This window comes from Mauremys reevesii, linkage group 5 (assembly GCF_016161935.1).
Source record: "Mauremys reevesii isolate NIE-2019 linkage group 5, ASM1616193v1, whole genome shotgun sequence".
Lineage (NCBI taxonomy): Eukaryota > Metazoa > Chordata > Testudines > Geoemydidae > Mauremys > Mauremys reevesii.
Genome location: NC_052627.1, coordinates 16,970,747 through 16,998,554, shown reverse-complemented (window position 1 = coordinate 16,998,554; position 27,808 = coordinate 16,970,747). Strand labels below are relative to the sequence as shown.

The 27,808-nt window shown below is 42.9% G+C and overlaps 1 protein-coding gene across 3 annotated transcripts in view; it reads right to left on the bottom strand.

Annotated features, from left to right (window-relative positions):
* The window catches only part of CFAP299 (cilia and flagella associated protein 299), a 418,010-nt gene extending 390,406 nt beyond the window's left edge, over nucleotides 1-27,604 (bottom strand). The window contains exons 1-3 of one of the 3 annotated variants that reach the window (XM_039542286.1): nucleotides 15,682-15,820; nucleotides 10,708-10,883; nucleotides 7,013-7,143 (exon numbers count right to left, since the gene is read on the bottom strand). In XM_039542286.1, coding sequence (XP_039398220.1) covers nucleotides 7,013-7,143; nucleotides 10,708-10,710 — 134 coding nt within the window. In that variant the 5' untranslated portion in view covers nucleotides 10,711-10,883; nucleotides 15,682-15,820. Of the gene's footprint in view, nucleotides 1-7,012; nucleotides 7,144-10,707; nucleotides 10,884-15,681; nucleotides 15,841-27,471 lie in introns of those variants that run through there. The other 2 variants (XM_039542287.1, XM_039542285.1) reach the window with 2 other exon arrangements.
* Nucleotides 27,605-27,808: the final 204 nt, after the last annotated feature.

The window sequence follows — 27,808 nt, the reverse complement described above, 5'->3', positions numbered from 1 at the left end:
CAGGCCACCAGTGTGAAACATGTAGGCTGAGGATTTCAAAGGGTTCTAAAGAAACTGGGTGCCTAATCCCCACTGAAAGTTAAAGTGAGAAACCCAGCAGTAATTCACACAACACAGCATGAAATGCTTTCTCTCAGCTCATTTCATTGCTTCCATTTCCATGCTAGCTATTTGTACAAAGGTAAGAGGTTTCCTTGAGTGAAAGAACTAGGGCTATTTATGCAGTTTAGATACATCAAGTTGTGGGGGTTTTGGATGAACTCATTAGAAAAATACTTTTAAATAGTGCACTCCAACTTAAAGCCCATGCAGATGTCATACCTCACCAAAGTTGGTGCTTGTAGGAGAAATGGTAGGGTTTTTGCTTTTCCTTCACTGGCCCAGTGAGGGAGAGTTTTCAAGGTAGTTGATAGACTTATTTATTGATGAAACTAAGAGTTTTCAGGAGAACAATTCCATATACAAAACAACACTGGAAAGTACTCTGTGTAGCCAGAGAGTTTTCTAAAAAGCCTAATCTAAGGCCTGGTCTACACTACGTGTTTAAACCGATTTAACGCCGCACCCGTCCACACTACGAGGCCCTTTATATCAATATAAAGGGCTCTTTAAATCGGTTTCTGTACTCCTCCCCAACAAGAGGAGTAGCGCTAAAATCGGTATTACCATATCGGATTAGGGTTAGTGTGGCCGCAAATAGACGGTATTGGCCTCCGGGCGGTATCCCACAGTGCACCACTGTGACCGCTCTGGACAGCAATCTGAACTCGGATGCAGTGGCCAGGTAGACAGGAAAAGCCCCGCGAACTTTTGAATTTCATTTCCTGTTTGCCCAGCGTGGAGCTCCGATCAGCACGGGTGGCGATGCAGTCCCAAATCCAAAAAGAGCTCCAGCATGGACCGTACGGGAGATACTGGATCTGATCGCTATAGTGGGAGACAAATCTGTTCTATCAGAGCTCCGTTACAGAATACAAAATGACAAAACGTTTGAAAAAAATCTCCAGGCTATGATACAGAGTCCACAGCAAAGTGCTGCGTGACAAGCATAATGGAAAGCCAAATAATCAAATGGACGCTCATGGAGGAAGGGAGGGTGTACTGAGGACTCCAGCTATCCCACAGTCCACAGCAGTCTCCGAAAAGCATTTGCATTCTTGGCTGAACTCCCAATGCCTGTAGGTTCAAAAACATTGTCCGGCGTGGTTCAGGGTATAGCTCGTCAATTTACTCCCTCGCCCCCCCATGAAAGAAAAGGGAAAAAAATCATTTCTTGACTTTTTTCAATGTCACCCTATGTGTACTGAATGCTGCTGGTAGATGCGATGCTGCGGCAGTGAAGAGCAGTATCCGCTCTCCTCCCCTTCCCAGTGGCAGATGGTACAATATGACTGCTATCCATTGTCATCATCAGCCCGTGAGTGCTCCTGGCTGGCCTCAGGTGAGGTTGGCCGGGGGCGCCTGGGTAAAAATTGGAATGATTCCTGGTCATTCCCAGTAGATGGTACAGAATGGCTGGTAACCGTCCTCATCATAGCAACTGGGGTCTGAGCTCCATCAGCCCCCTCCCTTTCATGTGTAAAGAAAAGCTTCTGTATTGCCTGGACTATCATAGCAGCGGGATGCTGGGCTCTCTCCCCCACACCGCTTAATGTCCTGCCTGGACTATCATAGCAGCTAGAGGCTGCCTCACCCTCATTTTATCTCACTAACAAGTCACTGTTTCTTACTCCTGCATTCTTTATTACTTCATCACACAAATGGGGGGACACTGCCACGGTAGCCCAGGAAGGCTGGGGGAGGAGGGAAGCAACAGGTGGGGTTGTTGCAGGGGCACCCCCCGTGAATGGCATGCAGCTCATCATTTCTGCGGGATCTGACACGGAGCGGCTGTGCTCTCTGGTTCTCTGATACACTGGTTCTCTAGTACACTTGCCCCATATTCTAGGCAGGACTGACTCTATTTTTAGATACCATAAAGGAGGGATTGACTTGGGGAGTCATTCCCATTTTTGTCTTTGTGCCCCCAGCCGACCTCAGCCAGGGGCACCTATGACAGCAGCAGACAGAACAGAATGACTCATAACCATCATCTCATTGCCAATTTACAATGGCAGCAGACGGTACAGAATGACTGATAACCATCTCTGCTGTCATGCAAAAGCAAATGAATGCTGCTGTGCAGCGCTGCAGTATCGCCTCTGTCAGCAGCATCCAGTACACATACGGTGACAGTGTCAAAAGGCAAAACAGGCTCCAAGGTTGCCATGCTATGGCGTCTGCCAGGACAATCCAGGGAAAAAGGCACGAAATGACTGTCTGCCGTTGCTTTCCCGGAGGAAGGAATGAGTGACGACATTTACCCAGAACCACCCACGACAATGATTTTTGCCCCATCAGGCACTGGGATCTCAACCCAGAATTCCAAGGGGCAGGGGAGACTGCGGGAACTATGGGATAGCTATGGAATAGCTACCCACAGTGCAACGCTCTGGAAATCGACGCTAGCCTCGGACCATGGATGCACACCGCCGAATTAATGTGCTTAGTGTGGCCGCGTGCACTCGACTTTATACAATCTGTTTTACAAAACCGGTTTATGTAAAATCAGAATAATCCTGTAGTGTAGACGTACCCTGAAATGCTCTAATTTAGACCCAGCAGTCCACTGTCCCAAGCAGCAGTGGGGGATCATAAGAAGATAGAGATGCCCCAGTCACACCTTAGGTACTGGGGACCAGAGAAGAGTGATGTAGAGGAACTGCTCTGGTTCTATACCACCCATGGATTCTTGCAGAGGAATCTTGAGGAGGATCAGAACGATTAGATTTCCATTTGTTCTACACAAGCATAGCAGTGCAAAGTAGCCAGATCCGACCTGAGAAAAGTCCCTACTGAGAGGCTTACAAACTGAAGTTAGATTGAACAAACAGTAAAGGCAGCAGTGACCATGGTGGATCAGGGTGATGGAAGATAGACATTATGCAATGAGGTTGAGGGGAGAAGAGAGAAGTGGAGAGAAAAGTAGGATCACAGATTTCTTGTTTCAAATTTACTTTTATAAATCTCTCCAAACGGAATATTTTAACATGGTGATTACTATTGAATGGTTTGGGAGATAAGCAAGATTTCAGGAAGTATTTGAATAAAGATAGGAGGTTTATTTGGGGTTCAAACCTGGATCTATTGAAGTCAATGGTAATGTTGCTATTGACTTCACATGTTGCACAATAAGATCATTGGTGCCTAACAGGCTGGAGAGTTCTCCAGGCTTATAGTGCAGCATAGAGCATGTGTCTTTACATTAACATTAAAACTTCCCTATTGACCCTGAATTAATTCCTCCATGTGCAACATGATGAACTTGGTTCATTTGAAAAAAGTTATCCTATGACTGGGATAATTACAAACTTCCAGGAAACTATTGTATAACACCACCAGGTTGAGCAGAGTGCAGTATTATGTAAGTATGCAGCACAGATGCTCTTAACCCACAGAAGTTATACAAACAATCTACTGATCTAGCAACAAATGTATCATATACCACCTTTTCCTTTCAGTAAAGTAGTGAAGTTACCAAGAATAAACATCATACTATTGAGTTATTTAACCACCATTTTAACAACAAAATTGACTATTCACATTATTTCTTGTAACACTGTTTAGAAAGGCACTACTTTACCCTATAGGAAAGTAATCAGTGTAGGAAATGTCTTAAAGAATTCTATTTGATATCAGAAGAAGAAGAAAAAGCCAAAATGTTCGTCATCCACTAGCATTTTCTCTTTAGATACTGTATACTTAAGGGGTGCGGTTATTTCTTTATTACAGTAAGATTAGCCATTCAAGTGTAATACCAGAATTTTTAATCTGGCAGTAATTAATGCAAATGTATCTTACTTCTGATATCTCTAATGAATATCTATGTGGACAAGGCAGTATTGTATAATCATGCATAAGTGGTACTTCAGTTAACTTATACACTACATCATGACTTGATCAAATTCCAGAGAGAGCTGTTGCTTTCCTTTGTTTTCTTAATGCAAGTAAAATACAAGTTAGTAAGGGGTTAAGATGAAGAATTACAGATCGTCCAAATGGACAGAAAGTGATGTAAAACAGAAAGGAAAAAGACCAAGTATATGATCTGATCAGGTATCCAAGTATCCACACAGCAGCATGCACTTTCATAACTCTAAGTAACAGATGGGGTAGGGCAAAAGATATATATTGTGATAGACCCAGGCCAGTTGGGTACAGCAGAATAGCAGAAGGCAGATATACTGGCCACTGGATTAACAGTTTTCTGTTCCCTGACTGACCAGAGCAGGGGCTGCTCCAGGCTAATGAGAACACCTGACTCTAATTAACCTGTAACGAATCAGGTGAGGCCATTAAGCTAATGTGACCACCTGACTCTAATTAAGGCCCTGCTGATACTATAAAAAGGGCTCACTCCAGTCAGGCAGGGGAGAGGAAGTGTGGCTGAAGGGCTGGTTAATGAAGACACCCTCAAACCATCGTTAAAGGAGCCCTAAGGTAAGGGTGAAGAAGGAAGAAGCAGGAGAGCTGTGGGGAAGTGGCCCAGGGAAATGTAGCAACTCTGGCATAGAAAGGTTGGCTGCCAACAACTGCTACCATGAGGGTCCCTGGGCTGGAACCTGGAATAGAGGGTGAGCCCGGGTTCCCTGCAACCCACCACTACAGGAACAGCTCCTGGAAAGGGAAGTCAGGTCCCTGTCAGGACAGGAGGCTGAACAGAGACTGTGGGAGTTCTCTCACCAACCTCCTTGCAGGCCTGTGATGAAAAGGACTCAGCAGACTGTAACCCTGGCCCTAGAGAGAGAAGGGCTACGTGGAGGGTCACAGTGAGCCACTGAGGCTAGCATAAACCGCTTAGAAGCGCAGGACCCACGGGAGCAAGGTCAGAGCTCTGCCACAACATATATATCAAATAAAGCCACATTCATGCCTAAACTTCTCCTGTTAGAGATTTTGTTTTCCAGTCTTTTGAGACTAGATCGGCTCTTCTGCCAAGAGGTCCACCTCAAAGTCTTTACAAAGTAAAAACACTATCGCATAAGAAAAAAATAAAGAAAAAGAGTGGGCTCCTTGTCCATAACTTCCTGCAGAGACACCTTTGTACCACCAACCCCTCCCTTGTCTGCTGGAAGGATGCTATTTATGTAGTCCCCTTAAACCCCAGCAATCTTCGCCCCGGCTAGAGCTTATGTCACAGCTGCTCAGGGAACTACATTTCCCAGTAATCACATCTGCTGGATCTGAGGGAGAGACTGGCTGAGATGACCTTGTCTATGACTACTGAAGGGAGAGGAGTTGCAACCCATCCTACTCACAGAACCTCAGTCTTGGGCCCTAAAAAACAATCAGCAGTATGGGTTGTTCCCCCAAACCACCTCCCTGAGACCATATCTTCTCCCTCAGTAATCATGTCCCTGTCCCATAGGTATTGTTCCTGGCACAGGGACACTCTAGCCAAAGAAGTTTCCCCTATTCAGATCTTAAAGTGTGGATGTACCTGTTGCCAGGGTTGTAATAGAAAGAATAAATTAAAGATTGATGCATCGAGTATTATAATTGTTGCTGAAGTAACATCTCTTAAAAGGCATCTTTTCAAACTTCCTCAATCTTTTACATGAAATAGACAATACTAGAGATTGCACTCAAAAACAAAGTTTATTTCAGCTCCTATCCATATTCCTGACGAGGATTTTGAAAGAAAGGTAATAGGGAGGTTCTGCCCACACATGCAATCTCAGATTTTATAAAAAATAACCCTTGGTATGTTGAAACATGATTTTTAGATATTTAGTTTGCACTATACTATGCATCCACCTAGAGGGAAAGTGATCAATAAAAATTGACAGTTCTTCATATTAATTATGAGTCCTAGTTTATTAATTCCAAGATCTAAATATCTGGTGAAAAATGTCCGCATTACCAGGTAAAATGGACTCTCTCTCTCTCTCTCTCTCTATATATATATATATAATCCCCCAACTAAGAGAGCTAAACCACGGTTTTTAAGTCTGATCTTCCATTACCACATGGAGAGTGCATGTGCGTTGTTCTTATGAGCTTTAATGGCAGCTTTTATTATTTCCTAGCGCCCATTAGTGTGGTAACTGTCTTCTCCAAAGCACCTTTCTGTGTAAACCCCTTGTGCACTGATGGAAGAATATCATGTCCAAAGATCAATTACCCATAACATTTGAAAAATCAATGTTCTAATAAAAAAAGCAAGCTCCTGCCGTCTCTCTCTATATATAGATTTGTTAGTCTTGCCTTTTAACCTCATATGTCCTTGTACTTTGACTATGTTAGTTTACTTCATGGTGATGGACAGACCTATCATGGACTACCTAAGATTTATAATCTAGAAGGAAGAACTACGACATTACTCTTGCCCAAATGCAAGACCTGTTATTATTGGAAGTAACACCTACTGAAAGTACTGGTGCTGCAAAATAAAAGGAGAAAGGGGATTTTCAAAAGTGCTTAAGGAAGTTAGGTTCCCAAATTCCACTGAAATGCAGGAAGACCTGGGATCCTAACTCAGTTACAGACCTCTGAGAAGTCCCAGCCTTAAAATCTGGGGTAAGTGATTTTTCTGCAAGAAACAAGTTACAGCCAACATCAGCCTGGAGTTCCAAATTAATTTAATGTCAGCCCTGCTTTAGTCCAGGATATAATCAGGATGCAAGTGGGGAAATTGATACTGCTTAATCATTTGTTACACCAATTTTATAGCTGGATTCCCCTTATATGTATCTATTTTTATTTATGTTTTAAAAATTAGGAGCTCTAAGTTATGTGCGGCCTTACAGCAACTTGACTCCTGCTCTTCCATGCCCCAATCTTCACACAAGTTTAAGAAATCATAAACTCTGACCTGCCCCACCCTGCACATTATGAAGACCATAAAAAATTATCAAGAGGGCTCCTTTCCCCATCCCACACTTTGGATGTTCTATTAAATGCACCCACTTACTTTTGCTGGGTTCTTTCAGAGAGCCTTGAAGCCTCTGCAGCCGCTTTCCTTGCTTCAAACTCTTCCCTTTTCAGGACTTCACCGCTTCCCCGGAATCCCAGCTCCACCAGCTGGCGAGCCATCTCCTCATTCTGAAGGAGCAAGGAAGTCAGCTGTTTCTCAGAAAACAATAATTTCACCACCAACAACAAAAAAATCTCTAGAAAGAAGGAATTTTTTTACTTCTAAAATTAAAAGTTTACAAGCCAGGAACAAGCAAGGTATGGAAACATCACTTCAGGTTAGCATCCATCCCTTCTATCAGTGATTTTTCATTCCCTTATGTCTGCTCCATCCTCATTATGACTACGTGAAAAGGATAGCCCCATGAAGCAGAACAGGAAATAAACTCTCCTGATGGGTAAATAAAGATTTCTAGTTGTGTCTAATCAATTCCTACAGTTAAAGAGCTGCTGATGCGTCACTGAAAGCTTTAGGGAAAGACCCTCTATTTGGAGAAAACTCTGTTTATACGTCATACTTTGCGCTGTTTTTTTAATTGCAATTATTTCTGCTATTAAAATATTATCTCTAGAGTGGAAATTTCCCATCTCTGGGAAATGGCAAGGAGTTCAGTCCCCTAAACATATTAAAATCTCAGGATCTATGTAGCTCCCCAGCCACTTGCAGGACAAGGAGAATTCAGGGGGCAGTGCCGAGTCTCTGCACAGCACCCTGAACTCCACATTCCACCATAGCTGGATGCCCAAAACTTCAGCTTGGGGTTGTTTGTAGCTGTATAAAGAAGAACTGAGCTGCAGATCTGATCATATGCAACTTGGGGGTGATTTACATTCAGAAAACCCAGTGGCTGCTCCCTGGATCCTTCATCTCCATTTCTAGCTTCCCAGGACTGTGGTACCAATATGAAGGGGTACTCAGAGAATCGAAGGCTAAGGGTAAAAATTCATCACAGCTGCTTTTCTGTCACTGAAAGTGTGTCCCCTAATTTGGTGCATTTTCCTGCTCCCTTTTCTGCAGAGCTTGCAACCTCATAAGCTCATCTATCCATAAGGTCTAGAAGGGGAAAAGCTGTGAGGAAAGGGAAAGCATATATAGCCTGAATGTACAGTCCTTACACGGACAAAACTTCATTTAAGGCTGTAGGTTAGACCCAAAGAGCACATATTTTTGTAAAACACAACAGTCACCATCCCACGTCTGCTTTAGTATGTGTGTCCTCCTTTCCTTTAGTATGAGCAGTGAAACAAAATACAAAAGTGAACTAATGCTTCCACCTAGTGGCAAGAGACTAGAACAATCTATCAACAGACAGTTCATATACTTGAGTCACAATAGGTAAGAACAACAAAGAATCCTGTTCTGTAGTGCAGAGGAGGAAATCTAACAGACGTTTTGCAGCATGAGAGGGTGAATACCCACTTCATGGAAGATAGTGGTGCTCCTCAGAAATTTCTGAGCCAGCTTTACTCCTATATGCAAGAAGAGTCAAGCTGTGGACCAGGAGGTTAGTGGCAGCACAGCCAGGATGACCTTCCTGTCAGTTAGGAGAGCTCAGGAGACAGAGCACAGGAACAGGCACTGGTTCTGTAGTTGGCAAGACATTCACAGTCTTTGTTTAATCCTGAGCTGATGGTGTCAAATTTGCAGATGAACTGGAGCTCAGCAGTTTCTCTTTGAAGTTTCTCTTTGCCATTCCTAATATCTGATTTGTGTTCTCTAAGGAAAAGGATAAATGGACACAAATCAGATATTAGGAATGGCAATATACAAAAACCTGTAGGAGAACACTTCAACCTCTCTGGCCACACCATAGCAGATCTTAAGATGGCCATCCTGCAGCAAAAAAACTTCAGGACCAGACTTCAAAGAGAAACTGCTGAGCTCCAGTTCATCTGCAAATTTGACACCATCAGCTCAGGATTAAACAAAGACTGTGAATGGCTTGCCAACTACAGAACCAGTTTCTCCTCTCTTGGTTTTCACTCAACTGTTAGAACAGGGCCTCATCCTCCCTGATTGAACTAACCTCGTTATCTCTAGCTTGCTTCTTGCTTGCATATATAAACCTGCCCCTGGAAATTTCCACCACTTGCATCCGAAGAAGTGGGTATTCACCCACGAAAGCTCATGCTGCAAAACGTCTGTTAGTCTATAAGGTGCCACAGGATTCTTTGTTGCTTTTACAGATCCAGACTAACACGGCTACCCCTCTTATAATAGGTAAGAAGATACTTCCCTCTGTTCTGTAGTGCAGAGGGGAGGAAATCGAACAGAACTAGGGAGTAAAAGAGGGTGGAATCCCCCATGGAAGATAGTGCTGCTCCTCAGACTAGCTTCTGAGCCACTGCTTCTTACTCCCTTTGGAGGGCGGTAGAAGAGTCTAGCTGTGGACCAGGAGGCTAGTGGCAGCACAGCCAGCCAGATGACCTTCCTGTCAGGGGTAGGAGAGCTCAGGAGACAGAGCACAGGAACAGGCACTTCATATGGGTGTTCCAGTGATTCTTGGGTTGGATGTGTTGGTAGATCTCTGACCCTTCAGTATCTGTGCTAATCCATCCCCTTGAGGGAATAACAGGTCCCGATTCCCACTCGTGGAACTAATTGAGTTCTATATAAGTTTTTCTCCTCTTCTGCCACTTTTTATGTCAAAGGGAAGGGATGACACACAAAGCACTGGATGAGTACCTATATGGGTACCTGGATGGTGTATTAAAATTTTGAAGACATAAATAAGTTTAAAAATTTCAAATACAGCAGACACTAAGTTTTCATAAAGCACCAGCAAAAACCCTCTATGTGAAGCCAGTAAATAATGTTTTAATACAGAGCCAGAAAGTCCTTTGACAACTTAGCACTCAGAGACTGAGTTTCTGCTTTCTGAAGCTCTGTACATTTGGCATCTCTATGCTCTGAAATATTAGACTAGAAAGAGTCAAGAACTGTCATTCAGTAATTGCTGCTACATGAGCTTTGTGTAATCCATGCTGAGTTTCTACTGGTTGACCTGGCCTTTTCCATGATATCATACCCTATTATCATTTCATATCATCATACCAGCATCATGACACCACTTCATTTATTTTGCCAATTCTTCACTATATTAATTTGCTTGCAAGCTATAAGCCTGTTCCTAATCCTTTGCCTGTTTGTGTCTTTTAGACTTTTAAGTCCTAGAAGACAGGTTGTCTCTTATTTATGGCCACTTCCTGCCACGTTCAACTTTTAAGATATGCTCTTGCCCAACCCAAAGTTATGGGCTTGATGTAGGAATTACTGGGGTGAAATTCTATAGCACATGTTGGGCAGATCAGACAAAACCACCATAATGGTTTCTTTTGACCATAAAATAAATAAATCTTTGAGTGTGCAGGTAAACTGCTGCACCCGCTGAGCCCCACTGAAGTGAGTGGGACTCCAACAGGCACTGTGGCATGCCTGCAAGTTGTAGGCTGCAGGTTCTGTAGTTGGGCCTCAATCTTCTTTTTATTACAACTCTGGCAATAGGTACATCCACACTTTAAGATTTGAATAGGGGAAACTTCTTTGGCTAGAGTGTCCCTGTGCCAGGAACAATACCTATGGGACAGGGACATGATCACTGAGAGAGAAGATATGGTCTCAGGGGAAAGAAGATGAGAGGCCTCCCGAAAACTTAACAGTTAAGCCTCTGGTTTGCTGATCCAATAGCTTACCATGCCGACCTATATTGTTTCCTTGTACTCCCTGTTCGGTCTGTCTGTCTCCCTCCATCAGTTGTCTGTTATCTCACACTTTGATTGCAAGCTGTATGGGGCAAGGGCCACCTTGTTCTGTGTTTGTCCAATGCCTAGCACAATGGGCCCAGGTCCATGCCTGGGGTTCCTCAGTGCTATAATACAAATAATTAATAAAATGAGACAGATGAGGAAAGTCTTGCAAGCTGTAGGCTACTCCTGATGCTATCTTTTCTCCACTGTGTTATGGCATTTCATTAGCATACCAGGGATGGTGATAATATCACTTATCAGCTTGGTGAGGCAAAAAGGCTGCAGTCCTCATCGTCCTCCTACTTCTAGAGTTTCTGAGAGCTTGTCTCTCTAGGAGCCAAGACCAGCTCTGGGCACCAGCAAAGCACGTGCTTGGGGCGGCACGATTCCAGGGACAGCATTCCGGGCAGTTGCGCTCTCGGAGGTTTTTGTGGGGTTTTTTTTGCTTGGACAGTTCTGCTCTCGGAGCTTGGGGTGGAAAAAATCCTAGAGCCAGCCCTGCTAGGAGCACCTCCCTGCAATTAAGCTCTGGAAACTTTGTAGTAACTGTCAACTGCCTAGATCGCTGGTTGGCAGCTAATTGCTTACACGGTGTCCAAAATTGGCCTGTTCTCTTTAAAGGAGCCTGTAATGGGTAGGCCGTGCTCTGATTCCCCTTAAAGAAGCCAGGGTTTATCATCCAACTACAAAAGCATTGTATGGCAACAAATAGAGATGTCTGCCTACAGTTGCAAACCGAGATGAATCTGTGATAGGCCCCTTTGACAATTCCAGCCTAAATCATTCTACATGTGCACTGGACATGATAAGATCTACTTTTCATGATTTTGTCTTATTCCCCTAAGAAATCAGTTTGCTGCTGTTTTACGCACCAGAAAACGTTGCTGCACAAGTCAGCCCCAAAGTGTCGTCTCAGTTTGCAACAGCGGATAGATACCTGTATTTGGGGCCATACAATTCTTCTGTAGTTGGATGATAATCACATTAAATGGAGAGCCCATACAAAACCAGTAACAAATAAACAAAAAACCCAATGTTCATAGCAAAGGATTTCTGGACCAGTTCAGCACCCTGAAGTTAGCCAGTGAATAAAACACTGTTTTGGCTAATTCTGTCTCACACTCAGCTTCACAGATAAAGAGGGTGGAAAGGCCATTCAAATTTGTCTTTTCACCTCATCTCTACTTCACAAAACTGGACTTGACAAGCTTCAATACTGTCCTTAGGGCTTGTTTACACACAAGTTACATTGCTTTAACTATAACAGTACACAGTTAGTTGGTACAATAACACCCCACCTCTAATAGGGATGCAATTACAATGGTAAGGTATTTTATACCAGTATTGCTTATACCTATATAGTAACGGCAATAAACTATACCTGTATATGGCACCAATATAAAGTGCCTCCACACTGGTAAAAGTAAAACATTACAGCCCTAACCAAAATATTTATCCCGGTAAAAAAAACAAAACACGTTTAGACCAGGCCTGATGGAGCTATGCTAATGAGGGCATTTTCCTTTAAATAAAGTACTGAAGAAAAACTGCTATTTTAATGTTTTTGCCTAAAGCCATGTCTACACTGCAAACTTTTGCTGATATAGCTATGCCAGCAAGCGATTGAGGAGATGTGACTTTGTAACCAACATAATTGTCCTGGCAAAACCCCCTAGTGTAGATGCAGCTTATAGTTGCAAAACTACGCTTTTGCTGGTATAGCTTATGTTGCTCGGCGAGGGAGAGACGAGAGTAAGCTATCCCTCCAAAAAGTGCGGTCTTTATGGCATAAGCTGCGTCCACACTAGGGCTTTTGCCAACACAGTCAGTTGTCGGTTACGTCCATGCTAGGAGTGCTTTGCCAGCAAAGTATACCGGCATACTGCTATACTGGCAACGCATGTCTGCTGTTGACTTTGTCTAAGATTCTCTTGGTCTGATGGGCACCCTAAAATGATGGTGAGATAGCATGGTACGTGTGCACAAGCTGCTGAAATCATTTCACCAAAGTGTCATTCTAGCATTTAGACTGGCAACCAACAAAAGACTGCAATTTTCCATCTCTATTGTACTGTAGGTAACATTGGGGCTACACAAATTTTAGCATTTAATGCTTGATAACATTTATATGGAAGCACAGCCTGGCTTCCTTTACTGGTGATGTTCAGTAGAAGAACAAGAAACACAATCAGAAGTAGTATAGGTAAGTTCCTCGCAATGACTTTGGAAAGTTTAATAAAACTACAAAATAAAGAGCTGCATATTTGGGATTTAAAGAAGCTTTAGCTCCTCCTCTGTTTTTTACTGCTCTAGCAGTATTGACATTTCCCATGGCAACATTAATAAACTTGCATACCTTTTATAAGAAACAAGAAAGCTGGGCATGAATGACTATGACGTATCAAATACTGAAATACTCAGAAAGCAACTAAGGATTTCACAAAAGAGCTGCTACTGCTAACATCTCAGATAATGACTTCAAGGAAGTTACTGAAACATGATAGCACTACCACTGACTTGGAAAGAGGATTTGTTTTTTCCACCAAACAGCTACTCAAAAAGCATTATGGCTCCTTCTCTACGGGAGGACATAACTTTTAATAATAGTGGAGATGCAGTTAGATTTAGTGTTTACCTGAAACAGAAGATAAACATGAATGATCCATTAATCAACAATAAAGGCAAAACCAGTCCAGTCAATGGTCCCTCATGTCCTTTCTACTTTTTATCTCAGTCAAGGGTGTGATATTTCTCCTGGGGAGGAGCTACTGGGTAGATTTATTAATTTTGCAATACATCTATTTTTGAAAATTAGCTTCCCAGTGGAGCTCTTAACTCCCTGTTCCAGCTGAATTTACCTAATTCTTATCCTTCCATCTTATTTCTAGCACACTTCACTACTCATTCTCCCATCTGCTCTTCGATTTTGGCTCCTAAATCACATCCTCCCCATTCTTGATTCTACCATGAAGTTACTTCCCTCCACCTTATGTAATTCTCCTAAACCCATATGTTCTGACCTTGTCCCTGGCTATCTATGGTACTTATAAGGCCTACATTACCATATTATCTCAGCGCCTCAATCTTTTGATATATTTATCCTCAGAACACCTCTGTGAGGTAGGGAAGTGCTACACTGCCATTTTGCAGACAAATAATGGAGCACAGAAAACCTAAGTGACTTGCCCAAGATAAGCTAGGAAGTGTGTGGGGGAAGCACAGAATTGAACCAACACCTCCTAGACTAGTGTCTTAGCCACTGTACCATCCTTCTCCAACTCAGCACCAGGGTACTAAGCACTCGGTAGTTTCGGAGAGTAAGTGTGGGAGGAGGAAGGGAAGAATGAACAAATGGAGAGAGTGGGCCATGCAGTGAAAACAGGAGAAAAAATAGAATACAGGAAAATAAACAAGGGAAATGCAGGAGAACATAATGCAAAAGGAAGGGATGCTGCTGCGACATCTAAAAAAAAGGTTAATTTTTCCACAAGGAGAAATGTAGTGAAAAAAAAGTTATAGACCAAAAGAAGAAAGAAAGAAAATGGAAAAGTTGGTCAAGAAAGATAACTTAAGAATAAGCATGGCAGAGAATAAAAGGGAAAAAATACATCGGGGAGATGACACACATAGTGGTGAGGTTTTGCAAAATACATTTAGGTAATACAAATTATTCCCCATGTTTTATTACAGTTCTCAGGAAGACATCCAACACCTCCAGCAATTTCAGAGGGATGCAGGAGTGATGCTGGAACACAGTCCCTGATTTCTCACCACTGAAGTCAATGGGAGTTTTTGCCATTAACTTCCACAGCACAGAATCAGGCCCATATTTGTTCCTTAGTAGGCTTAATTAAAATTAATGATAAGCAGGAAACTAAGAGGAAAAATTGCTTCACTATTAAATTATCCTAATAACCAGTAATTCCCCACAGCCCACCAATTTGAAGCCCATTATTAAATTATGTATTTGCAGAATTCCCATGGAGAAACAAGGTGGGTGAGGTAATATCTTTTATTGGACAAACTTTTGTTGGCAAGAGGGACAAGCTTTCAAGTTTAAACAGAGCTCTTCTTCAGGTCTGGCCCAGAAGAGCTCTGTATAAGCTCAAAAGCTTGTCTCCCTCGCCAACAGAAGTTGGTCCAGTAAAAGATATTACCTCACCCACCTTGTCTCTCTAATATCCTAGGAACGACAGGGCTACAGCAACATGGCCAAGAATAGAATTCCCATAGGCCGAGACAGCACAGGCCGATACCTGGAATAAATATATTAGAAATAACTTGAAAGTGAACTTCAGATAAAACTCAACATCTGTAACAAACAACAATTTCTAAAATGTAAAGGAACATGTTGAAGGTAAAGTCACCTGCTGCAACTTTCTGTACCTGTTACTATTAACACTACAGATTGGGGAGTGAAAGAATTGTAGCCATCCAGTTTATACCTCATTATTACATGTTCTTGTTTATATTTCCCATCTCAATGGGAGGTGGGAAAGAGACTCAGTGAAGTCAGTTTCACTTTTGTTTATAGTCAATTTCACATTCGGGCTATTTGGACACCCTAACCTAGCGATGCGAACACTGAGGGGAAACATTTGATTAAAAATAATTGCAGCGGGGGAAGGGGTGATGGGGGGCGCTGTACGGGGGGGGGGCTGCACGGGGGGCCAGCATGAGGGCGCTGTATGGGGGGAAGGGTTTTAGGGGGGGTTCCTGGGAGCCTGCATTGGTAGAAGGGCTGCATGGGGGTCGCCTGGGGGCTGCGCTGGGAGAAAGGCTGATGGAGGGCGGGCTGGCTGAGCCGATCAGTGCAGCCCCGGAGCCGGGCCAGGCCCGCGGAGGGCCGGGCAGGGCGGGACCGCCTGTGCCGTCTCGGGCCGCCCCGCGGCTGCTGCTGCTGCTGCGCCCCCCGCCCACCTCCAGGTAGAACAGGTCCTGCGTGGTGATCTGCGAGTCCAAGTAATCGTCGTAGCTGTTGAACTGGGTGAGGAGGTGATCCAGGGCCGCCCCCGCGTCGTCCGCCTCCAGCGCCGCCATCCGCGCCGCAGGCCGCCGCGGCCCTAGCAACCGGCCAGGCCCCGCCCCCTGTGCGGAGACACCCGCAGCCTTCCGCGGCGGCGGGTGCTGCTGCTGCTCTCTGAGCGCCTGGCGCAGCGCGGCCTGGGGCCGGCTCCGCTCGCAGTATAATACCTTGTACTCAGTGCTTAGTTCCAGCCCTGGCCCCTCCGGGCTTGCTGGGTCCCTTATGAAAGTAAAAAAATTGCTTGAGCCCTGGCACCGCTTTCATTACCAATTAAGCAGGGGTTATACTACTGTGTATTACTTGCACAGTCTTTGGGCATCTGTGTAAACAGGAATAGGTGTATATACCTACTGATCACCCTTTGGGGGGAGTGCGGAGTCTCAAAAGTTGGCCGAAATTCCCCCCTCCCTCTAGGACTAATCAAGGGTTTGGACTTTCTTCAAGCAACATGCACAATTCTATAGCAGTTACACGTCACCATGTGTAGTTAGTCATGCAAGTGGCATAAATATTAGCCCTCGCCCTCTTTGTCTGAAAATGAAACAGAAAAGTATCAAACCCAGCTACTCCACTCCACTAGTTTTCTGACCCTTATGAAATAAGAATTTGGAACATGGATTTCAGCTTCACTATGCCACTGAGGTCATCATGTGTTTTACATCATATGTTGAACAGCTGGTTTTGAGAAAGCATGCATCATCATCCCACTAGGCAAGTGTCTACTACAACAGGGGCTTGATCCTTCACCACTGAAATAGATAGGAACTTTGCCATTGACTGCAGTGGGTCTGACATAGGAGCAGGAAGAGTCTCTATTCCAGGTTGGTATGAAACTAAGACCTTTTGATGTTGTTCACAAAACAAAAATGGAGGAGATCGACCCCACAATAGCCTGAGGGCTTAGGACACTCCCCTGGGATGAATGAAACATGGGAGAATATCCCAAGCAAGTGTCCTAACCACCCAGACATTGGCTAATTCTGGGATGGGTTCTCTCTCCATCTCTGGGGGAGTCGTTTGATTCTGTATAAATAATTACATAAAATATTCATTGGCGCAGGGACTGGAACGTGGGTCTTCAACATCTCAGCTGAGGGTGCTAGCTACTGGACCATGGGGTCAATCTCCTTTGGCCTGACAAATATTTATTTAATACAAAAGTGGAACAGCTCCAACAAACAATTAAAGGAGTCACACATCAGAATACCCCATAGCCCAATGGTTAGAATGCTCAGCTACAATGTAGAGAGCTAGGTTCAAGTCCCCTCAGAAATAGGCAGAGCAGGGGTCTCCATAACTTCTGCATCCCAAATGAGGGCCAAAACCATTGACGTCTCTAGAACTTCCATCCTGGAGCCTAAGAAACCTTCCTGGTGAAAGTTTAATCAAAATTGCCCCTTCAAAGGAAAGTTTCAGGTTTGATGAATTGGTATTTTCCAACAAAAAACTGTTTTGTCATCATGATTCCCAACCAGCTATTTTGCAGGTGGTCAGACTAGATAATCATCATGGTCTCTTCTGTCCTTAAAATATATGCATCTTCTTTCTTCTCTGACTGAAACTGTCTCATTAAACATAATTTTTTACATTAAAACCAAAGCATGCCCTTAGGCCGCAGTTCCACAAAGCCTATAAGCACGTGCTTAAATCTAAGTATAAATCCACTAGCAAATGAACTATTTTGAATTGAAACAGGTGTAACAGTACACTTTGTCCCAAAGCATCCAAGTCTTCAAACATATCTCAAGGACTATGAAGGGAATTCAAGATGGTACCCATGAGCAATTACCTCTGGCTGACTGGAAAGCTTTATGAGTCACCAGTAGGTTTTGCCTTGTATAAACACTGACAATTCCTAAACGGTTTCTTTCTGGGGAAGAGGAGAGGGAAGATTCCTAAAACAGTCTCTAATCCCCACCTTGGCCAAGCAAAGATGGCTCCTAGCTGAGTGTCATTGAGATGTGTTTAGATTAGATTTTGCTGGGTGTGCGAGGTCACTACACTTTTAAATTGACAGAACTGAATGCCTTGTTTTAGAAAGCCATGATTTAGATGCTGCACTAGTCAGACAGATGCTGGTAAAGCCTTGCATACCAGTGCTGTAAAATTTAATGGAAGCAATCATCTTGAGGTGGAGGAAGCTGATGGTTGATATAAAATGATGAGAAGGAAGACAAGCTCTTTTTAGCAGCACTAAGATTACCCAGAGGAAGAGTTATCTAATCCATCAAAATACATTTTATTGACCATTTGATTAAAAAAAAAAGTGTAGGTTTCCTGTGAATCACCTTAATGTGGTACAAGCTTGTGGAATTCTAGGAATGAGAACTTTTTACTGGTGGTCATCAAATAATGATGGATGCTAGAAACAGTGCACAGCACAGTACTAGAGAAAGCCAGGAATTGTCTCTGTGTCTTTTATCTGTTCTCCCATCTATGATGCTCAATTAAAAGGACAATGTCAAGCAGTTTTAGGGTCCCAAAATAAATTAAACACCTATAAATAGTTATGAAGCTTTATATGAAGAGAAAGGTCTTCATAATGTTATCAATGCATTCGAGCATTCCCCTAGGAATCCCCAGCAATATTATGCTAATGCATGAGAACCAGATGGGGAAACTAGCAAGCAAAAGATGAAGTTAGCTAGTGTGGATTCATTATCTAAGATGAGTGACATGTAAGAGACTCTGGCTGCATATAGTAAAAGATAACAAAACATGTAAGGCTATCTACTATGTTATTAGTAACAGGTAGTTCAGTTTTTAGAGGAATTGTACATTGGCTGTCCCATTAATAAGAAGTGCACCAGCTACTGCTGATGCCTTTTTCTTTTAACTTTTTGCTGGAGGGCTATACAGATTTTTTTTTAATGTTTTCAACTTTATCTTGTCATTCATCAAGTAATGTTCCCCACTAGGACTACTGGGAGGTAAAAATACTGCTGCAGCCTTTTGATGCAGAATATGAATCCATTCCAACTATGAAAGGAAACCAATTAGGGAGGCAGTGTTTTGTCCTTGGGTTCTTAAATCAAGACACTTATGAAATACCTCCATCTTAAACGTCCAGTGGCTCCCAGGGAGAACTTCATAGGCCCCTGCACCTTTTACCCCATGCTGTGAGTGTACAGGTCATTAAAACAAAAAAACACACACTATGTAAGTACTTTAATATTAGACATTCAAGCATGAATATTTTGGTTACAAAGATGGAGATTTGCTGTGTGCCTTAAATAAGTCACTTACTCCCTCTGCAACTCAGATGACTTGTTTAAAAAAAAATGAGGTAACAGTAGCCTAATTTCAGAGTGTTGTAAGAATTCATGTTGGTTGATCATTGAAAGTACAGTTAGGTCCTCAACCAGCTTCAGTGGACCTATATTGATTTACACCAGCCCCAGATCTGACGCAAAAGGTGCTATTGAAGTGTGATCAGAGGAGAGGGTCATGTAAGAAGAGATGCTTCCCATGAATTTGAAAAGTGATTTGTCAGAAATTTTCATTCCTGATAGTTAAAGAGACTGTGGATGGAACTGTTCCCTTATGGAAAAAAAGGTCACATTCTTTCCTATGTAGGCCAGGGGTTTCAAAGTCCCAGCCCGCGGGTCATCTGCAACCCGAGAACCTCCCCATTGCAGCCCATGGAAGAGAGGCACATGCAGATACACTGGACTGCCCAATGTCTGCTGCCCCTCCCAGCTCCCACTGGCTGGGGGAGAGGGACAGAGATACCATCACTAGTCTCCGGGCAGTCAGCCATGGAGACAGCATAATTAGTTGCTGGGCAGAGTCAGCATAATTAGTTGCCAGGCAGAGTCAGCCACGGAGGCGGCATCACTTTTTCCCACAATGAATATAAACAAGTCAAAATACTGAACACAACTATCCGGTGCACACCTTGCTGCAATCCTGAAGGTTTCAACTGCTCAGTCACGGAGGCCAAACATCAACAAACTGACAGAACTGAAGCGTTGCCAGGTGTCTGGCAAACACTAAAAACTCCCTGGCAGGCAAAGAATTGCATAAAGTTGTATGACAGTTTCATTATTTCTAAGAAATTCAAAATAAAAAATATAAACGTTTTCTTTTCTGAACACCATCTTCAGTGACATTATCGGCCCGTTGGATTTGAAGACTGGCACTGGCCCTAAGGTAAATTGAGTTTGAGACCCCTGATTTAGGCACCAGTATTCATCAGGTTTCAGGCATTTCTGCGATGTAATCACTAGACAAGTTTTAAAACCTCAAGAAGCCCGGCCTAATGAGTATAGTTTCCATTTATTTCACCAATATAGCCATCCTTTAAGGAACAAATGTGATTGTCAACATGATTAAGTCTTCCCTGAAAAGAAAAATGGAAAGGGCAGAAATAAAAAAGATTCTTGCACTACTCACTGAATGTCTGGAAGAGTTTGCTAAGTGTTACCTGCCATGACCTCTACTTGGATCTTTTTCTTACCATTAGTTTAGAATGCTGCAAGCCTTTGCACAAAAAAGAAGCCCACGGAAGGCTAGAATACCCACAGAAAGCTAACAGAAAAGGAATTAATGAGCTCTAGAGTTCCAGCGAACTGTCTGTTCCCATTGTAGGATCTCTGTCACTATCAGACAAGGCTTTCTTTTGAATATGTATTCTTGGGTTTGGTCCACAATTTTTAAAACCTGAAATTTGGAATTCTTCCCAAGCCACAAACATTCCAGTCTTGACAAGAGGACAGGGAAGGGTTCACAAAGACAGGAAGCATGTTACATGTGCTACAAATATCACACCTTTTAATAAATGAGAAGTCTCTCTCAAATATGGCAGCAGAAATGGAAAGGTCTTAGGCATTGCAATGCTGAGCATCATGGTGCCTAACTTTTAGGCACTTAGAAAAATCACAGGAACAACATGGTAATCTACAAAGCTGAGTTAGGTGCATAGACTCCCTATACAATGGGAACTGTGCCTTATGGTCTTGGATGGATATTGAGTCACCAGTATGTCTGGCCCATTCAAGCAAGAGGTATTTGTCACCCCTCCTCAGCTAGTGAATTACCATATATAATTTATTGCTCAATTGTCTGCCCTTTGCAACAATATAGAAAAGTCAATGGAAAACCATTAAAGCCAAATTATAAACAATCAAAACCACTTGGAGATAAAAAGGAACAGATAGGGGATTGCCTTGTCTGGGAATGAAGACAAAAGACATGCAGTATATCACAGGGTGGAGAAAGATACATAGCATCCATTCATGGTGGAGACATCTCCTTGAGCCGGGAATGTTTCATGAAAGACTGGATCCTGGGAAACCAGCCAGCTCTGCAATAGACTGAACTAATAAATCTACTTTATTAGATAGGAAAGGTAGCTATTAATAAAAGTAGACCTTATATCTCATTTTATTATTTTGTTTTGTATTATAACCATTTGTTTCCATCACTCTAGTTTCTGCTGAAACCTCTACCCTTTCATAAATAAACCTCCTTTTGTTTTATACATGCTGTGTGTTATATGGGGTGGTGACATGAGGTAGAACTAGTAAACTGGGGTACACTGCTCCTTCAGAGGCAGAGGATCAGGGATCTCAGAATAGCTAGTGTCAGTGGCTGGATATAACAGAGGAACATTTCAAAGGGGCTCAGGTGCACCCCTTGTTAACCTGAAAGGCATAGACAGGGGTTCCATAACCCAGAGGATAGTGCTTGAGTGGCTGAAAGGCTGGAGAGGTAAGTGAGCTAACCCCCAGCTCCCATAGGCAAGACACCATCTCCCTAGAGGAAGTGGGTAACAAGGTGATTCAGTCCTGGGTATCCCAAGAACCATCACAGGGCTCCCTCTTATGGAAGCTGTTGCACTGTGGATAAATAATGAAAAAGTGATTGGAGCAGGGGGACTGAGGCCTGCATCTCCCACATTCTAGGTGGATGCCCTAATCATTGGACTATAGAGGGAGACAACAACAAGCATGCCTGGAGGCAGGATAGGCACCTAGGAAACTTTTACTCTGAAAAACATAGGTACCTACAGGGTTTGGCATGAGTTTTGTGGATTGCAATGGAACTAAAACTGAGCTTGTCTACATTACTGACCGGATTGACGGGTAGCGATAGATCCAGTGGGGGGCGATTTATCTCATCTAGTCTAGATGTGATAAATCGACTGCCGAGCGCTCTCCCATTGACTCTGGTATTCCACCGGAGCAAGAGGTGCAGGCAGAGTCAACGGGGGAACGTCAGCCGTCAACTTACCACAGTGAAGACACCATGGTGAGTAGATCTAAGTACGTCAACTTCAGCTACGTTATTCGCATAGCTGAAGTTGCGTAACTTAGATCTATCCCCCCTGCACCAGTATAGACCAGGCCTAAGTGCCTTCATGGATCATACCCAGGCTTCTCTGGGCTTCATGACTTTTGCCTTACATCCCTGCAATCTATGCAAGGTGGAGTCTCAAAACTCATCTGCCTCTGGTATGGCCAGTCCACCTCATTCTCTGGACTTGTCTACACAACAGTTATTTTATAAATTTTTCCACTATTTAACCACCTGTACAGCTGGTGTAGACAGATGGCCAGCAGCCACTGGTGTTTTAACAACCACATCACCCAGGCTTGCTCTGAGCAGAGTCAGATGACAGTGGTTAGAATGTGGCTGGCTGCAAGGAGCAGCAATAATGAGAAATTTTAGGAAGACAGGGTCTTATCCAGACACTGCCTGAGGAAATGGGAAGTCTTCAAGATGAAATGTGACCATGACCAAGGTTTTTTCTTATTTTCAAATTAGATAGGCTGGATTCTGCAATCCTTTCCCATGAGTAACACCAAGTTCTGTGAATAATTCCATTGACATCAGTAGGATATACACATGAATAAGAGTAGTAAGCCAAAGTCCGAAGGGCGTGAGCCACAGTCCACTGCAGTCAATAGAAAGACTGGGTTATTTTAAATGGGCTTTGGATCAGGACCTAAGGGAAGTTTGTCCCAGCCCGGTTGCTAGGGCTGGTGCAAGGACAAAGAACATTTGGATTTCATGCAGCCTTCAAGGCCTGCAGGAGAGAGAATTGCCAGGTCACAAGACTGCCTTGGCCACCCATCCTCCTACTCTTTACCCTCTCCTTCCTCCAGCCAAACTCTGATTCAATCTACAGCTCACCTCGCTATACTGCTTCTGCAAGGGCAATGCAGAGATCCCCTATGCTAGTGCAAGCAGGCCATAGAGCAATAACGAATCAGCCCTCAAGTGTTTATATATTCTCCTTCCTTATGGTCTCTAATGGCTTATTTCTGTATCCTGGGCACAGGGCCGGCTCCAGCTTTTTTGCTGCCCAAAGCGGCGAAAAAAACAAAACAAAAAACAATTGAGCTCCCACAGAATTGCCGCCAAAGAAGAAGAGATGGAGTGAAGGACCCGCCGCTGCCAAATTGCCACCGAAGCCGAAGTTCCACCCCAATACCGGATGGAGCGCCTCCCCTTTCTATTGGCCGCCCCAGGCACCTGCTTTCTTCGCTGGTGCCTGGAGCCGGCCCTGTCTGGGCAATACAGCAATGGTTGCTTTATCTGGAAGCCAACAACGCATTAATAGGTTTGCTAATGTGACAAATACCCCTAAATATCGCTTACAGACTAATTGGGTGGAACGCAATAAGACATTTGCAACATTCAACTTAATAACCCAATTGTGTTGCAGCAAGGAATGGTTCCGACACAGAATTTATTGTATCAATTTTAAATATGAAATAGCTTGTGAAATAGAGCTGTGAGTTTGCTTTAATACATTCAGAGTCTCAGTCTCTGGAGAACGGTATTGTTTCACTGTTGAAAAATCGAGGGCATAAAGCACAATCCAGCGCCTATTAAAATCATTTAGAGGACTACCTGGGCCTTGGATATAGCCCATAAAGTGCACCCTTTGAATGGACCTTCTCCTCTTTTTATTTGAACTCTACTAATAGTAACATCAGGGAATCATGAGAAGTGTTGAAAGCCCACAACTCCAATTGAGTAAGTGATATCCTGAAGTCCCTACTCTGTTTTTACTCAGTGGAGTTGTTGGGTAAGCTCGGTGTTTAACCACAAATCTTACTAAAACACAGGACGAACCTTCACACTTGAAGGAGCAAACCACACTGTAAGTAAAACAGAGTTTTCATGAACGTTGCTTGCATGCAGTTCTTGGTATGAACTGGAGTGCAAGCTTAGGGCCCAATCCCATACTTCATGCACATCGGTACTCTCATTTAAGTCACAAATGATTTTTAAGGGGGTTACAGGATTGGGTCCTGGGTTTACTCACTGTAGCTATTACATTTATTTTGTATTATTTTTCCTAAAATGCCTAAACAGTATGCCAAATCACAAGAGATGCTGAGCACACAAGATTTCCACTGCGCCAAGCCCTGAAGGCCTTATTTATACAAACTCCTACCAATTTCAGCCAGAGTTTACCTGAGTAAAAGATGAATGAGAAATTCAAGATAAGGGACATTGAGTTCAGGGGGAATTAACAGAATAGGTATAGGCAGCCTGTAACACCAACTCTAAATTCTCATGGATATTAATTGAAAAGTGTCAGTGGGTGGATAAAATACTAGCATTATATTGCAAAGAGGGAGTTTGAATGCTTAATTTGTACTTTTTAGTAACATTTGTATTACCTTTTTCTATCAGTGTAGTTTTAGCTGAATTGTAAAAGATGTGCAGTCTCTCCCTATCTCAGATTTCCTATTGTCACTCCATCTGTTTGGGACTTTTGATATTTTAATATCGGAAAAAGGCCAGGCTGAAAGATGACAGAATGGAAGGTAATAAAGAAGCTTGTTAGATGTTTCTCCCCCCACTGGTTTTCATAACACTGTGGAAAGAGGTTCTTGCAGATTTCATGCGATTAGCACAGTTTTTAGATTTACAAGTATAAAATTTGGTGGCAAGGAAAATATAAGTCAAATGCTAGTTAATGATACATACTCTACTCTTCAGCATTCCAATTGTTTGGTCTGAAAATATACCTGCTTTAAGTTGAGGTAAAACATTACTTATGCTTAGACTGGACTTTTAAAAAGAACATTTGTCTAGAAATTATGGACACAGGAATACCCAAGAAAGGGTTCATTTTATACATCTGTTTGAAGAAAAAAAGCTCTGAAGAATTCCAGCTCCGTTTCACATCACTTCTTGTGACCTTTCCAACTGCATAGTTCACCTTGGGCCCATAATGAGTTGATAACTGATGGACTAAACCCAAACACATGTACTTCTGTAGGTTTGGACTGGATCCCTAGTGCCTGCAGTAAAATCTATCATAATTAGCTGCTCATGCACAAAATCTGATCAGTTTTGCCTTACAATGATGCTAATAAAAATAACGTTATTCTACTTTCCTGGCTAAAAACCACCACCACAAGCCCTTACTTGCTTCAAATCGGTGGCCAAATACAGCTTTACATCTTAATGTAGTTGAGTAACAAATACACATCAGAGAATGGGACTGGAGTATTTCTTGTATTTTGAAAGAAATATAACCAACACCCATGGCATAGAGAAAATACCTATGATGCTCCCCAAAATACCATGATGTGTACAACATATATTATTGCAGTTATTTACAATATGTACAGTCTGGCCAATGTTTTCGGAACTAGGGGCAAAACTCCAATTGATTTCAATGGGACCAGGGTTTCACTCTAAGTGGCTAAACTTTTCTTTTTCTACTTTGCACATTAATACCCTACACTTCTTCCCAGTCTCCACAATGTTCCTCATCTGTTGAGACATTTGTAACTAGAACACGGAGAAGAAGTGGCAACACACAACGGTCAATAAGTGTTTTCTTGGCAATTCTCAGACTATTTGTTGTGCATTCAGAGAACAGCTGGCAGGACCTCCTGTGGAAAATGTGGCATGTGTGCTACTTAATGATTTCTTAAGAATCCTTAATAGAACATAACAAAATCACCTTTACAGCTATAAATAAACAAAGTTTGATAAGAAAGAAAATCCCTTGTATTTTTTTTAAAAAGCAAACAATACTGGTGTGTTAAAAACTAACGTCATTGCTTGCAAATCCATGAAAATGTTGAACTGCAAACTGTGGACTAGCCAGGGGTTCATACAGGGCTGCCGGGGGGGGGGAGTGGGACAAGAGTTTTTCGGGGCCCCTGGAGTGAGGTCCTTCAGTCACTCCGGAGGCCCCGGAAAACTCTCGTGGGGCACCAGCCCCCAGAGCTTCTTCCACTCCGGGTCTTCGGCGGCAATTCGGCAACGGGGGGTCCTTCCACTCCGGGACCTGCTACCGAAGACCCCAGGCCCCCGAATCCTCTGGGCGGCCCTGCATTCATATATGTAAACACAATTACTTCGTTCCTGAGATTTTACCACCAGTTCAGGGATCCTCTTGCAAAGCTTCAAACAAACTTCTAAGTTCTCAAACTAGTGAAAGATCAATCACCAAAATAGTTTCCTTTTCCCCCTAAGGTCTCTACCATATCTACATGATCCTGATTTAGAAAGGGATTAAAGAGGCTGTTTTCAAATTAATAGTGGAATGTAGCCACTTGCTCAAGATTTTCCTTGAGCTCACAGGCTCTCAGTCATAATAACCCAGTCTTTAATTACTGCACTTAAGGTGTGGTTCTCAGAGGACCAGAAGTAAGATTAGTTCATAAGGCAACAAATTTTACATCAAGCTTAGAACTGGGAATCACCTAGCATTAGTAGTAAAGTCAACACTATTCTGCTTTTCCCAGATAAATCTGGTGAAAGTTTACTATAACCCTTCCCAGTGTGCCCAGAAGTATTTTAACATGAAAAATAAGAAATTAAAGAGTACATGACTTTCTTTTGGGGGAGGGTGTTATAGTAGGCAGTCTTATTAACACAGGAAAGACCAGGGTTCGATTCCCAGTCAAGCCTCTAGACTGGCGGTCTAACATGGACAGCACAGGCACTTGGCATTTTTCTACATTAGAAGAGGAGGTTGAGTTTTTTTAAACAATAACCATTTTCCTTATGCAGGGGCACATTAATACCTTTAACTCCATTCTGCTGGCCAGAGGCAACATTAGTCCTGCACCATTAGCTCCTCCACTCTGAGGGAGACGATCCCCCTCCAATAACACCCAGGATCTCAGTCATAAGGAGAGATACCTTCCCTGCTGTATGAACCCTGAGGTTTCCTTCTGCTACAGACTTCCATAACAGTGGCTAGGGAGAGAGGAGAGCTGCAGATGATGCCAGAGCACAGATCCCAGCTCAGCTACAGAGACATTTCTTTACACAGTTAAAAGATGTTTATACTAATTCTGAATCTTCTGAACATAAAATAAAGTATCAGGCAAGTAAAGTCTTCAGCCTTATCCAGAGTTACTCTTTATACAAGCAGCAGTGACTAGAATACTGTGTGTGATGAGTGCTATATTCTTCCTTAAAATGTAGGCTAAAGCTGCTATCAGACTTTAGAGCCAAACAAGATACTATTTGCTACATTGCCCTAATACCTGTTTTTTTTTCCCTCCCAATAAACACTTTCCCTGGATACTAAACTCAGAACATTTTCCTCTTTGCGAAGAGATGTAGCTTTTTGCTGAGAAACAAACACTCAGTTTCATAATCCCAGCGTGTGACTATCAGTTCTGTAACTGATATTTAAACTTGATATCATCTCACAACATTGTTGGGTTTTTGAACTATAAGGGATGCAATACCTGCAAATTTAAGGGAGACACAGCTCGCTAGGGGAATGGCGGAAGCTCCAGTCCTTGCAACACTTTTTGGGTGGAGCTTAAAATAACATCACAGCATTTCTTCCTTCCTTCCACTTTGAACAGACCAGCTGGCTTATTACATTGGTGCATCTTAGGTAAAGAAAAGTAAAGGTCCTTTACTGAGTGGAACCTTCCATAACTTAGCAGGGGGCAGGTAGAACCATAGACATCCAGGCAACAAACATACATCCCAGAAGCTATCACTATCAGTATTAGCAGCTTGACTAGCTAAATCAGCACTTATTGATTAATCCCCCTCTCCTTACTGACTTTCTGT